The sequence below is a fragment of the Dysidea avara genome, chromosome 14 (assembly GCF_963678975.1).
Source record: "Dysidea avara chromosome 14, odDysAvar1.4, whole genome shotgun sequence".
Classification (NCBI taxonomy): domain Eukaryota; kingdom Metazoa; phylum Porifera; class Demospongiae; order Dictyoceratida; family Dysideidae; genus Dysidea; species Dysidea avara.
The window spans coordinates 7,684,363-7,697,467 of record NC_089285.1 but is presented as its reverse complement, the minus strand read 5'-3'; the positions used below and the strand labels follow the sequence as shown (position 1 = coordinate 7,697,467).

Below are 13,105 nucleotides of genomic sequence, written 5' to 3'. Positions count from 1 at the left end.
TTTTAACAAATTGCTGTTGCTGTGTGCAAAAAAACACTAAAGTTACCTGATATGAAGTGAGTTCCACAAAGCCTCGAATGTTTATTCGGCTCCCAAAACTTTCTCTTCAGTGCTTGAGTCCACAAATGTCTTCTTTCAGCATCCTTCGGGAACCTGAACATCTTAATACCATACTTTTTGCTTGCTCGCTTTGTACAGCCAATGGCACTGCAACTGGACGGCATTCTCGACACTAACAACCTTCACCGTCTTGCCCTACAAAAATGGCGGATCAATAATTCACGTGATTTTTTACGTGACGTAAGGTGACCACGCCTTCCCGCTAAACCTGTCTATATTGTGTCTACTCTTAATAGCATTATGAAGACTTAATAGTGTTTGGTTTCTGCTATAAATCAATTTAAAAAAAAAATGCAATTCTAATAGAACAGTCAATTAGTGGTTTTGCATTACTATAGCTTCTTGAAAATTCAAAATCAAATACAACAACTAGTATTAAAATGGTATACAAAAAGTCAAGTTTATATATGCAACGAGTATGCAGCATCATAAAATTAAAGAATAAGAGTACTTTTGGACATTTATGATGATTTGCACTATAGTAAGTTATATTTTTTAATGGACTGCGCAGCTAGTAGTAGCCAATGTATTGTCAGGAAGAAGTGGTAGATAACAACAGTGCTACGTATGTATGTGTTTCCTGATATTAAAACAATGGGAAAGAGTTAAAATAGTTTGATATGAACTTGCAGAAAAGACCGTGGTAGATAGTGGAATGTACTTAAGTTAAAAAACTGTCACAGGCACACATCGATACTCCAGAGTGATAGTTCGATTAACAGTACAGGCACGTAACACTAAATTAAATTTTTTTCTATGACAACCTTAATGATGAGTGTTTAAAGTGAGTGTCAGTGTATTCTTGACTAGATAGTTGGATATAACTAATGCTACTCTTTAACTGACATACTGTAGAGGGAGCCAGTATTTACTCACCTTAAAGTAGTAAAGACACATGGAAAACCAGAAAAGGCAATACCTTTTGAATTGCCATACTACTATCCAAGAGATGTGGTGGATGAATTAAAAGAGAACAGAAGATCACATGCCAACAGCTATATCCTCTATTTACATTATGGTTAAGGTTTTACTCTTGATCATGCCATGGATTGCCCCACAGGGGGATTCCCCACTCTCCAACACAATGAGTTGAGAGACTTCATGGGTGCTGTCCTAACTGAATTGTGTAGTGATGTGAGGGTCGAACCTCCTTTGCAGCCTCTTACATATCTGCATACTAGGGTTGGGATGAATATTGAATTTTACCTTCAAATATTCACTTGTAAAATGTTCGAACATTCGAAGCTTCGGTGTTAGCTTTCAAGTTACAGGTTTTCTTGTACTTACTAACATCCTTCTTAAGTTTTATCTTTCTAGTCCTATTTAATAAGTTTGCAAGCATTTGGAAAGTGCTTGGCAGCAGTACTGAATGACACGATCGATCGATTGCAAATGGGCGTGTCCGCTATACTGCAATCATACATAGGTAAACACCAAATAATGGCTAAACGGACATTTTCCTGCAATATCTATCACTTTATAAGGTGTTTCAAGGCTATACTATGGTAGCAAGCTAAACTGTAATCATTTAAAAGTGAGCGTGGCACCCACGATGAGACTAACACTGATCACGCAAGATCAATAAGCAACTGCAATAAATACAACGACTTTTATTTGTAATTCTTTTGTAAACAATGAGTGCATTACAAAGCTTCGTAAGATACTTTTAAAATTCGAAGTTTACTAAACCTTCGAACCACCGAACATTCGAAGCTTCGTCCCAGCCCTACTACATACAAACTGATTGTATTGGGAAGGGAGGGGGGTGGGGAATAGTCCACTAGTATAACACGTGGCGTAGAGTGGTTACTACCAATACAGACCGTAACTTAAATACTCATCCTTCTCATGTAACCACCATTATGTGGGAGCTTATCTTCTGTGTAATTAATTATATTCAACTGATAGAAAATACACCTGTTTGGTAAGCATTGTAGATGGTGATATATCTGCATCTGGTGACATTTCTATACGTTTGTGTGGAAAATTTAATGGCACTGATGTTTTTACCTCAATCACCTGAATTAGTCCTGATTTCTTGAAGAAAATTATGTCAGGATTATCCATCTTACTACTGCAGGAAGGTATTCCACTAGTATTCATGTAGTGGTAGTTAATAGTTATTCATGTTATGTGTATACATAATGTGTAGTTCCATCAGTACCCACTATAGTTTCCATTTACTTTGATGACCTTTGTGTAAATGTTGAACATACTTTGTGCACGTTGTAGTCTGAATGTCAATATATACATACATGTATGAGAACACAGATGTGCATGTACCTTTTGATGCAAACAATCCCATGCTTTATATGTGTGCTTTATTTCCTTTGTTAGCTTTGGAGCACGTTTTGGGAACCCTGTCTTGCAGTAGTCACAAAAGTGACATCTCAGATAACACTGAGTGCCACAGTGTGCACCTGTCTTCATCAAAGCTACCAAAACAGAATGAAATAACATAAACGGGCGATAGCCTATATAGTTCTTGTTTGCGGTCTGTATCTATTAAAAATCGACTTTTAAGAAGGTTCTCGTACATAAGGTGTAAATGGGTGATCACCGCTCACACTAGCGAGATTTCCTAAGCATCACTCAGTCAAGCTGCTGGGAAGTTTGTTTATTTGATGTTAAGCATGAATGTATGCTAAAATCACGCTTGTTCCACTATTTTCACCAGGGCCAAGAATGTGGGTCAATGTCACCAGACGACCTTTTCGTGATTGAGTGTGTGGGCGGCTGGGGACGAGACTACTCGATAACCACTGGCCTCTAAACAATTTACAACCTTGAAGACTTCCACCGCCAATTGTTCAACAGTAACCCCTAATTCAAGCTTTATTCATCATAATGTAACACAATCATAATTTTTGATACTCGCCCCATTCAAAATGGCGGAAAGCTGTTGCTATGACGATTATGTAGTTTTGGATTGTGTCTATTTTGGTCGTCTTTACCAATGCAGAGGTTTTGCCTGTTCCTGAGGGACTATAATACACCTCAGTGTCAATGGGAGCGATTGCTCGTGCTAACCTTTTTAGGGTTCTGAAATCTGCCAGCATTTGCAATGGTCAACCGATGTGTGATGGTAGATAATATGGATTGGAAACTAGTAAGCACCAGCAGGTTTTGCACCCCCCACTTCCCTTCAATGGTTTCGTCAGGAAAAAAAACAAGGCTCTAAAGGATTCTTTGTAAAATATGCTAAAGATAAAGTCATTCAGTCCACCATTTGAAAATTTGCTTAGGCACAAAACCAGCCCGACATCGGTTCTTGTACAAAGTCTATGGGCATGCGGCACAGTTTCCAATCCAAGGGGAGGGGGGGGGGTATATTATCTATGGTGGCTGTGAATTGTAATGAAGCCTGATTGATTCCATTCCATTCCAGGTTTTATAACTATCCCTTTGTGTAAGATAATTTTGTGTATCATACTTTGTTTCTTTTTAGGATGCCGATGCCGTATTGTTTGTGATGAGTACATCGAAACGACGTAAAGTGTGGCTGCAAATTAAGCGTGAGCAGGAACGTATTCATTCTAAAATGATAATCGACCCTAATCATCTGTTGTCAGAACTTGATCCAGATATAATACCTGTTGATGACGATGGATCTATTTTGGAGATTAACTCGAAATCACTTAAAATATTTGTATATTTATTTGGTCGGCTTACCAAGTGTTCTGATGCCAGTGCTAGTAACTTTGACGGTGTATTGTCAATAGAAGATACGTCACCTGCAATGCAATTTTCGAAGACTCTTAATAGAAATGTGAGTTGGTCTTATTTTTCATTGATTGAAGATCCCGAGTATGATCTTCAGAATGATTTTTCAGGAGATATTCCAGGAACAAATTTAAACCTACATTTTGGATATACTTTTCCTATTGCTAAGGAATCGAAACGAAGGAACTGCCTTTTAGAAAACATCAAGAGCTATTATTCCTCCAAAGGTAAAGATATCACAGTAATGTTAGTTGATGCCATAACCCAGACCCAGGGGTATTGTCAGTTTTCTGGAGGTGGTGACATACTTATTCACAGTAATACCCTAAGTACTCTAGTTATCAAGAACACTATTGAACAGAAAGACATCAGTGGACTCACAAACAGATTATCTCCAGTAAAGAGTGGAAGTAGTTCTACAACTACTCTAAACATTGAGGTTAAAAATGATTGTACAAATATTGAGAAACTGAAATACCAGCTTTATGCAAACATTGTGAGTGCCTCTGTATCACGCTTTGTCGAAAAATTGGAATCCTTTCCTGAGAATGACCTTTGTGACGTTAAGGAAATTACAGGATATGGCATAGCCTATACTAACCATGGAGAAGTTGGATTCTTCAAAATAGTAATGAAATTTCATGAACAGACCACTATTACAACCAAAATTCCCATAGCGTCACGTACTCGACCCACTGCAGCTTCGATAGTTGATGATGTATTAGATTATTATGTTGAATTGATCAAACAATTGAGTATACATGACTAATAGGCTATAGCTACATCAGTGTTGTTTGTGTGTTAACCTCATATTTTAAATTATGTACCATGAAGCCACCTAAGATCAAAGGGAAATTTTATGGTACATATCTCATAAACCATGGTCAGCCTTGGTACATTCAGATAAACCATAGCTGGCCATGGTTTATCTGAATGTACCATGGCCCAGGTACAAAGCAGCATTTATCACTTGTTTCTATATAATAAACACCAGGCCAAAATCAATTGTGGGACTGTATTATTGCTCACGTGATGAAAACTGATAGTCTGATTATTCATCCTACAGCGATCAGACCTTTCCGATTTGTAACCCTTGCTACCACTACACTACCCGCACACTACACTACACTACCCGCACACTACACTACACTACCCTCACACACACACACACCACACCACACACGCACACTACACTACACTACCCGCACACTACACTACACTACCCGCACACTACACTACACTACCCTCACACACACTACACTACACTACCCGCACACTACACTCACCAGGCAAGGATCTAGGGGAACAAAGTGGCAACCTACTAAGGATAGTGTAATTTGTAATGTACATTATGCAAGATTTAAAGGACCAACCAAGGATAACAAAGATGTTCTTCCATTCAACTTCAAGAGGCCAAGGCTTCAACTGCTCCAGCTCCAAAAAGGAAGAAAGTGACTACTAGTTGTCCAAGAAAGCGAAAGTAAGTGACTACTACTTGTGCAAGAAAGCAAAAGCCAGTTGCTACGTTACCATCTCGTTATGTTGATGTTACCATTCCTCAAGCTGATACTCCCCATAATGAGCTACATTTCTCAGATGTTGACTGTGGAAAGCAGCAGCGATCCAGTATAAAGAAAAGCTCCATAGAACCTGTTCTTCCACATAATTTGTCCAGGGATGACATTAAATCTGCCCATGATGAGTCATCCCTGATGACCATCATTCTATCCAACAAGGTTTGTCCATTGGGGAACAAGATAACATGGATGATAATGTAACCAACATTGGATACTGAAGTAATAGTTGCAACAAATAAAGGATTCATTGAAGATGCTGCTCAAACAGATGCTAAACTACAACAAGAAATTGATGAGTTGCGTCAAGAAAATGATGCACTACGTCAAGAGAATATGAAGCTGAAACAAACCATTGAAAGTTTTAACAGTAGCAAACGTTTGAGTGGATGGTTGACTGGTTGGAACCTGTATCAAAAAAGAAGGGAGCAAGTGATGAGCTTTCACCCTCACAGAAGTTGTTGTTAGCGTTAATGTGGATCTATCCTCACTCAAAATGACCTGGCATGCATAAATCAAAGTTCAAAGTTCAATTGGATACCATTATTAAGTGTTCAATTGAAGAGACTTATTAAGTGGCCACAAACAATACTAGGCCCAACAGATCCTCCATGCAATTTTTTTGCCAAATGCTCATGGCATCATTGATGGCACAGAAATTTTGATCCAGTGTCCCAGTAATCTGACAACTCAGAAATCTCATACAGTGACTATATCTTCCCCACTTTGTACTTCGCAAGAAACCTGAAAAACACAGTAAACAGAAGCCATCTCAAGTTTACTTACTGATGTCATTGGCGTCTCCTTTGTGGCCAATGTTATTCAATTAGCGTCTCCAGTGTCTGGGGATGTTTCAGAAGTAAATAGCTATTGGAGTTGCACCATACCCTTTTTCCCCCACTCAATGCATGAAAAAAAAGCGGTCATGTCTGGCCATGCGAGACTAATTTTGCCTCTAAAAGAGGCATATTACCTCTCATATTACCAAAGCCTCATTATATTTCAGTATAAGGGACTTTCGACAAGCCTTTGCTAAAACAAAGGCTCGTCTATTGTCAGTTTCCTCCTCAGAGTCTGGTACGTGGCTTGGTGCTCTACCTGTACCTTCCTTGGGCACTAAGCTGGACAATGAATCTTTGAGGATTGCTCTTGGTCTACGTATCGGTGTTCCCATCGTTGTCGAGCATATGTGTGTTTCTGGCAGTAAAGTTGATGTTTTTGGAACTCACGGTTTGTCTTGCAGGCAAAGTGGAGGCCGTATTCCTTGGCACGCTGCAATGAATGAAACTATTCATCGTGCTCTGGTGCCTGGAGGTGTACCTGCTGTTTTGAGTCGGCGTGTGTTGTAATGATGCTAAGAGGCCAGATGGCATGTCATTGATTCCTTGGTCACGGGGCTTACCCTTGCTCTGGGACTTTACCTGTTCAGACACCCTGGCCCCATCTAGTTTATCTACTTTTGCAAGTGGTGCCAGCCGGCTGGCAAACTCTGCAGAGTCAGCTAAGTGCAGAAAGTATTCTTCTCTGATTCCATCATTTCACTTCTCCCCTTTATGTGTTGAGACCAGGCTTGGGGTCAAATACATGAATATTTGTATTTAGCTGTATTTAAATACTATTTTTGAGTATTTGTAATTGTATTTGTATTTTGAAACAACATGTATTTGTACTTAAATACTTCGTGTAAAAACTTAAAATACTTTCTGCAAATACCTCAAATAGTTTTGCTTGGAAGAGAATCTGTATGACCTAATTTGTAAAATTTATTTGGTTGGAAGATGATCTTATCGACACCTTAGTCTGTAAAAATATATCAAATACTAATTATTTTCTTTCAATTTCTTGGAATGGGAAGAGTTATGAAGAACTTACTTTTCTGTGAAGTTGAATAGTATATAAGTACTAGCAAGAGTTCATAATATAGAGAGTGAGGGAGATACAGCGTTGGACACTCTCCCTCCCTCTCTACTGTATATTATGAACTCTTGGTATGAGCTGAGCATTCAAACCTTGTAACATATAGTCCAAAAATGTCATCTAAGAAGAGCAAGAAGTCTATATACTCCCAATTGTTTTCGGCATTATAATGTTACAGCTGTGTTTACCATACATTTGAAATTTTATTAGAACAATATTAAGACAGAGGTGTGTACTATTGGGTGGTTGTGTAACGTGTAATTCAGATCAAAGGATCAAAGTACAGAAGTATTTTAAAAGTATTTATAAATGCTTTTAAAAGTATTTGTATTTCAAATACACCCTGGGTATAAGTATTTGTATTTCATACTTTCAGAGTATTTGTATTTAAATACTTTTCAAAGCATTTGACCCCAAGCCTGGTTGAGACCTTGGGTGCTTGGGGATCATGTGCACGCTCATTAGTGAGGCGGATAGGTTCTCGGGTGATGGAACAGTCTGGTGATAATGTGCTTATCAATTGTAACCCCCGGTACGGGATCCATAGGGGGATTATAGGGGGTTTACACGGGGGTTCACCTACAAAGTTATCCCATTAGTAGTAGGGATGCCACGATAGTCGTGACATATGACATGTCATGACATAAACCTCTATGACATGTGACATAAAAATTTCTATGTCATGGCATCCCTAATTAGTAGGGCTTTTGACACAAGCATTTTTTATAACAATCAAATTGTGTAGCTATATTTAGTTAAATCACGTGACGTTGACCCGTAGCCAAACCTTAACGTGTATTGTCTGCAGGCATGGCAGAACTGATCATGGAGTGGGGGAATACCTCGGGGAATATAGGGGGTAGGTAGGGGATTAGACAAATACTTAGGCCCCAGTAGTGGGATTATTGCTCTTGCAGGGTGTCAAATCCCCACCTTGTCCCCACATGGCCCGTACTGGGGGGTAGGGGCCTAACATTGATAGGTGCATAATAGGGCCACCCAATTTTTGATTCAGAAGGTTGCCATTGATGTTCAACGTGGCAATGCTGCTTCTGTAATGGCAACAATACCATCATCCCAGGACTGGGCAGAGTTTGCCTCTCTGCCCACTGTTTAAGTGTTTATTTACATTATTATCATTGTCAAACTTAACAAGTTGATGTTGTGCTACTTCTAAAAACCAGGCGCCATGCAGCTAGCTAACTCATCTGGAATAACTATAGACAGTTTATACTACTATGAATTAACCAACTATGTATTACTACTTTACAATAGGGTAGTTTGGGTTGTGCAATAATATAATTAGCTATTTCTCGCATTTCGTAATTCATGAAATATTCGTAATTCGTTCAATTACGTTGCTATGCACTGCTAAGGAAGCATTTGTTAAATAAACCGCTTTTACCAACATATTACGAACAAAACTATCTTCTAAACTGTTTTATAGTGTGACTAACGTGTTTTTTTCTCACAAATTCTCTCGACAAAGCCTCAAAGCTGCTCTTCATTTTCGTTCGCGTACATAAGGGATACGCCCCCTTTCAACTCGAAGCGATAGGCTATTCCTGGCAGTGTACGAGGCCTGCACCGTTGTTTTTCAGTTGCTAAATGCCTGAAAACCTCAAGAGGAAGGTAGTCTGAGGAAAGTCACCACACCCGTATTTCAGTCCGCCGAAAAGAAACCACCTCAGAGCAAAGTTCACCTGTGCAGAAGTTTAATACAGACTTCATTTCACTTTTACTTCTTACGTAAAAGCTGCTTTTACCGTTATTAAACAATTTTGCTCACGTGGGTGCGTACGGACAAACATCGGTAGATAGGTAGATAGATAGGTACAGTATTTTGAAAGACGGTTGTCAGATTAAAAAAAACACCACGGTGAACGCGACCGAAATCATCACGTGAGTACAGGGTACCCTGAGTACACGCGAACGGTACATGTAAACCGAGCGGTAAACATGGACAGTTCTTCCTCAAGAAGTGTGACCCCAGTTTCAAATGTACTTTCAGGACGCAATGCTCCTGTAACAGTTTACAATGTTGCTGTTGGTACGAAGTCTACTGCCGTATCTACTTCACTACCCTTAGCCAACATGGAGTCGGTGCTAACCAGTAACAAGAGTACCAGTTCTGATGTTGGATCACTTGAGCGACGGATGGCGACTGTGAACCCCAGTGTAACTGGTGCACTTATACAGTGGCTTGCTGGGATGCAGCAGAACAAGGTCCCATCTCCCACCCCAGTTTCTCTGAGACCTGTAGCCCTACTTAATCCTCAACCTGGCGTGACAGAGACAACAGAAAGAATCGAATATGCGACCAAGAAGAAGGTGATCAATATTAATGTTAAAGTTCTAAATAAGGGAAAGTTAAAGGATTGTCCAGTTTATGTTTTAAGAAACATTGATGAGAGCAAACAGTTGACACGACGTGAGCTAATCAAAGAGCTGCAAAGTCAGTTTGGGTCAATAGTTCCTGAGACTTGCCAGCTACCAATAGGCTACTTCAAGGGCTCAACAAAAATAACCATAAGAACAGATGCCGATATTGCTGACATCTGGGAGTATGTAAGAAAGGGAAATCAGGTAACCCTGTGGTGCCAAGGCGATTATCCTGAAACCTCAAGTGAAAGTGAGGATGAACCGCTGCCTGCTAAAAAGAAACGGAAAGGAACTAAGAAGAAACTTTCTGCTTTAGAGGAAAAGTCTAATCGAGTAGAGGGGCTTATTCATACCCTAAAGCAGAAACATGGTGATGAGTACAACATGATACAATACCGTCTATGGGCAGAAGTGGTAGACGTTGGCACACACAGGTACAGTTGGTGGTTATACATTGACGTTTAAGTTGATGGTATTTCCCACAATACCAATCTTTGAGGGAACAGTGAATGTCTCATTTACAGGAATTTCCTGCCTTAAAAGTATTGTGGGACAGCAAAAGTATGCCATGGTGTGGCCTCTACATAAATTAGCCACAAATATGCATTGTTCATTTCTAAAGCTGTTTACTGTTGTCATTCCTAATGTGTACATTGCTATACAACATGTGGTCAATTATTTAAGCCACAACATAGTATATGTTAACCCTAGATAGTACCACAGGTACTATAAACAAGGATGTGCCCAGGTTTTGAATAGTGGTGGCTACAAAAAGGGGAGAAGATTTAGGATAAAGTGTGTGGGGCCAAAACTTGCAAAGTCAGAGGTGAATCTGTAAGGAGTAGTGGTGGCTAATTTATTTGAGTGGTGGTTGGTGCCGACCACTGTGGGCACATCCCTGTATAAAGTGGTTCTCGTAACAGAGTTCAACATCGTAGAGCAAATTATCTAAAGCTTGATGTGGCTTTTGAGCAACATGGATAGTTACATTACATTCTACACATCATTAGTTATGATCAAGCAGAAACTGTGTCAATGATTCTGTATTATATGTCTAAGCCTATGGTTTGACTCCATAATAGTAAGGCCGAAATGAACACTGCAAATACAGTAGATTGCAAGACGGTTGTCAATCATAAATTTCTTTGCTGGTGATATCACACCATTCGGATACTTCGTAAGAAATTTGAAATAGGCTTGCCGCCTATCATTGGTTGGTTTTTACGTGAGTCCTGTTCAGAATTGCTGTACGACTGACAACCGACTTCCAATCTACTGTACTCAAGTACTTGCTAAGAGATCACATCATTCACATGATGCATTTGTCATCAAGGAGTGACACAATAAAGACTATAGAGTTTGATTGCCATAATTTCTTTGTCGAGATACTAACATTAGCACTTTCATGCAGTGTGTAAAGCTTGTCAAATGGGTATATTACTACAAGCAGTTCAGTACTCAAGCGTTAATTCTAGATGGTACTTGAACAATAAAAAAACTATTATCAGCCCTGCATAAAAGTAATGCTTTCAAAAGTAACCTGTGGAAAACACTCTATGGTTAGAAGAGCTATATACTTAAGCCTGATTCTGTTTGGAGGACAGTTTGTTGTTGCTGGAACAAGGAATTGAGTTTTGTGTGTTAACTATTCTGTTAATCTTTCACAAGTTTAATTGTTTGTATACTTTAGTGTGTAAAGTTCATAGTGTTTGATTTGCTTTCTTTTAGATCGACGACTGACCCACCCAATATTCCTGCTTTTACTGGTAACAGAGTATGCAAATCAAAGCCGATAGAAGCTCTAACATCTGCAGTTACACATATGGCACAGGTGTTTACTTCTAATGCTACTACACCTACTACTACTACTGTTAGTGCTGGGACTATGAGTGTTGGAAGCGACACAAATACGCTTACAGGGATTTCACCAGCCAAACTGGCAGGTCTGAGGAGCAGCTACTTGGTACAGTTAAAGGATCTTCACTCTCTATATGAAAGTGGAGCTATTTCTGAAACTGAATTTCAAGAGCAGAAGGCTCCAATCTTGGATCACCTGAAGCGACTTGTACCAGAGTAACATGATGCCAACTACAGTGTATTATTGGTTTAAAATAAAAGATGTGATTAAAACCCTGTACGTTAATTAGACAATGTAACCTGCATGTTCAATGTAGCTTAGACAGTTATCAACACTAACTGAGTGGTATGCTGATAGTATAGCAGTTTTGGGTGATACAGCAGAGGTGTCATTTGCTTCCAGATAATGTTTAGCTTCAGCAAACACCTCTTCTATAGGGTTCAGATCTGGAGAATACGCTGGCAAAAATTTTACAAGGGCTCCAACAGCTGTGAGAAGTTCGAACACTGGATCGATGTGGTGTATAGAAGCGTTGTCCATTACTACAATTGAATTGGGGTTTGTACCATTGAACGGCATGAGTAGTGGGAGCATACACCGACGAACAAAGTCCAAGAACACATCACCATCTACTGAACTTTCTGTAATGTATACATCCTCTACTCCATTTGTAGTAAGTACAGCTATGGAAGTGTAGCGTTTTCCACGTAGTGTGAGGGTGTAGTTTCTAGGGGGTTGTCCACGAACTCCATATCCATATTTTCTAAGGTGGTTCCTCTTGTCAAATCCGCTTTCATCTATCCATTGCATGAAGGATGGATCAAAAGCAGACATTTCAGCAATGAACTCTGCTCTTAAATCATCAGAACGTAAGGATGAAGTGATTTTTATCCGCTGCCTACTGAAACCAAGGCGATGCAATGCCCTGCAGATAGTGGAGACGTGAACAATACGACCAGTATAATCAGCTAGCATTTGCTGTACTTCTTTGAGATAAATTCCAGGCTTAGAGGAAACGAGACTTATAAGGTACAGCTCTTCAAATTCACATAATACAAACTCTGGACCATTTCTTTTCTCCATAGGCCGTACATCACCAGTTACGCGAAAGCGTTCAGCAAATCTGTACACCGACCTCTCACTGATCTGGAAGATTCTGGCAACCTGGCTTGTGGTAAAATTTAAAATAACGTTGAGCCAAACTATCCTCCACCTCAAGTCAGTGGAATATGCTTTTGGCATATCTATCCAGGCCAACTTCTTACTGTACACGATTTACGCGCGCAGTGTTTAAACTTGCACGTGTAAAAATTGATTTCACTGGCTAAAGCTTACGTAATGCAAGCTTATTTTTTGGACTGTCAACCGACTTGCAAAATACTGTACACACACACACTTTTACGAAAACAATTTTCAGTAAACCAGGCGCACGCCCACAGCTTGCTGTGGGCGTGCGCCTGGTTTAAAAATATATATATTTCAGTATCTAGAGCAGACGTTCAACTGTACTCTAAACAAATAGTCCGCTTAC

General features: G+C 39.6%; 3 protein-coding genes across 6 annotated transcripts in view; 1 reads left to right on the top strand and 2 right to left on the bottom strand.

The window, feature by feature from the left end:
* The window catches only part of LOC136244388 (52 kDa repressor of the inhibitor of the protein kinase-like), a 46,793-nt gene that overhangs the window by 33,548 nt on the left and 140 nt on the right, over positions 1 to 13,105 (bottom strand). The window contains exon 2 of one of the 4 annotated variants that reach the window (XM_066035965.1): positions 47 to 255. The exons of the other annotated variants lie outside the window; for them this stretch is intronic. Coding sequence (XP_065892037.1) covers positions 47 to 224 — 178 coding nt within the window. The 5' untranslated portion in view covers positions 225 to 255. The remainder of the gene's footprint in view (positions 1 to 46; positions 256 to 13,105) is intronic. 4 annotated transcript variants of the gene reach the window in all.
* On the top strand, positions 9,282 to 12,322 carry LOC136244367 (uncharacterized). The gene is made up of 2 exons (XM_066035937.1): positions 9,282 to 10,150; positions 11,445 to 12,322. Exons 1-2 carry the CDS (start codon positions 9,294 to 9,296, stop codon positions 11,791 to 11,793), a joined length of 1,206 nt encoding a protein of 401 aa, XP_065892009.1. The 5' UTR covers positions 9,282 to 9,293; the 3' UTR covers positions 11,794 to 12,322.
* Positions 11,860 to 12,657, bottom strand: LOC136244013 (uncharacterized). The gene has a single exon (XM_066035542.1). It carries the CDS (start codon positions 12,655 to 12,657, stop codon positions 11,860 to 11,862), a length of 798 nt encoding a protein of 265 aa, XP_065891614.1.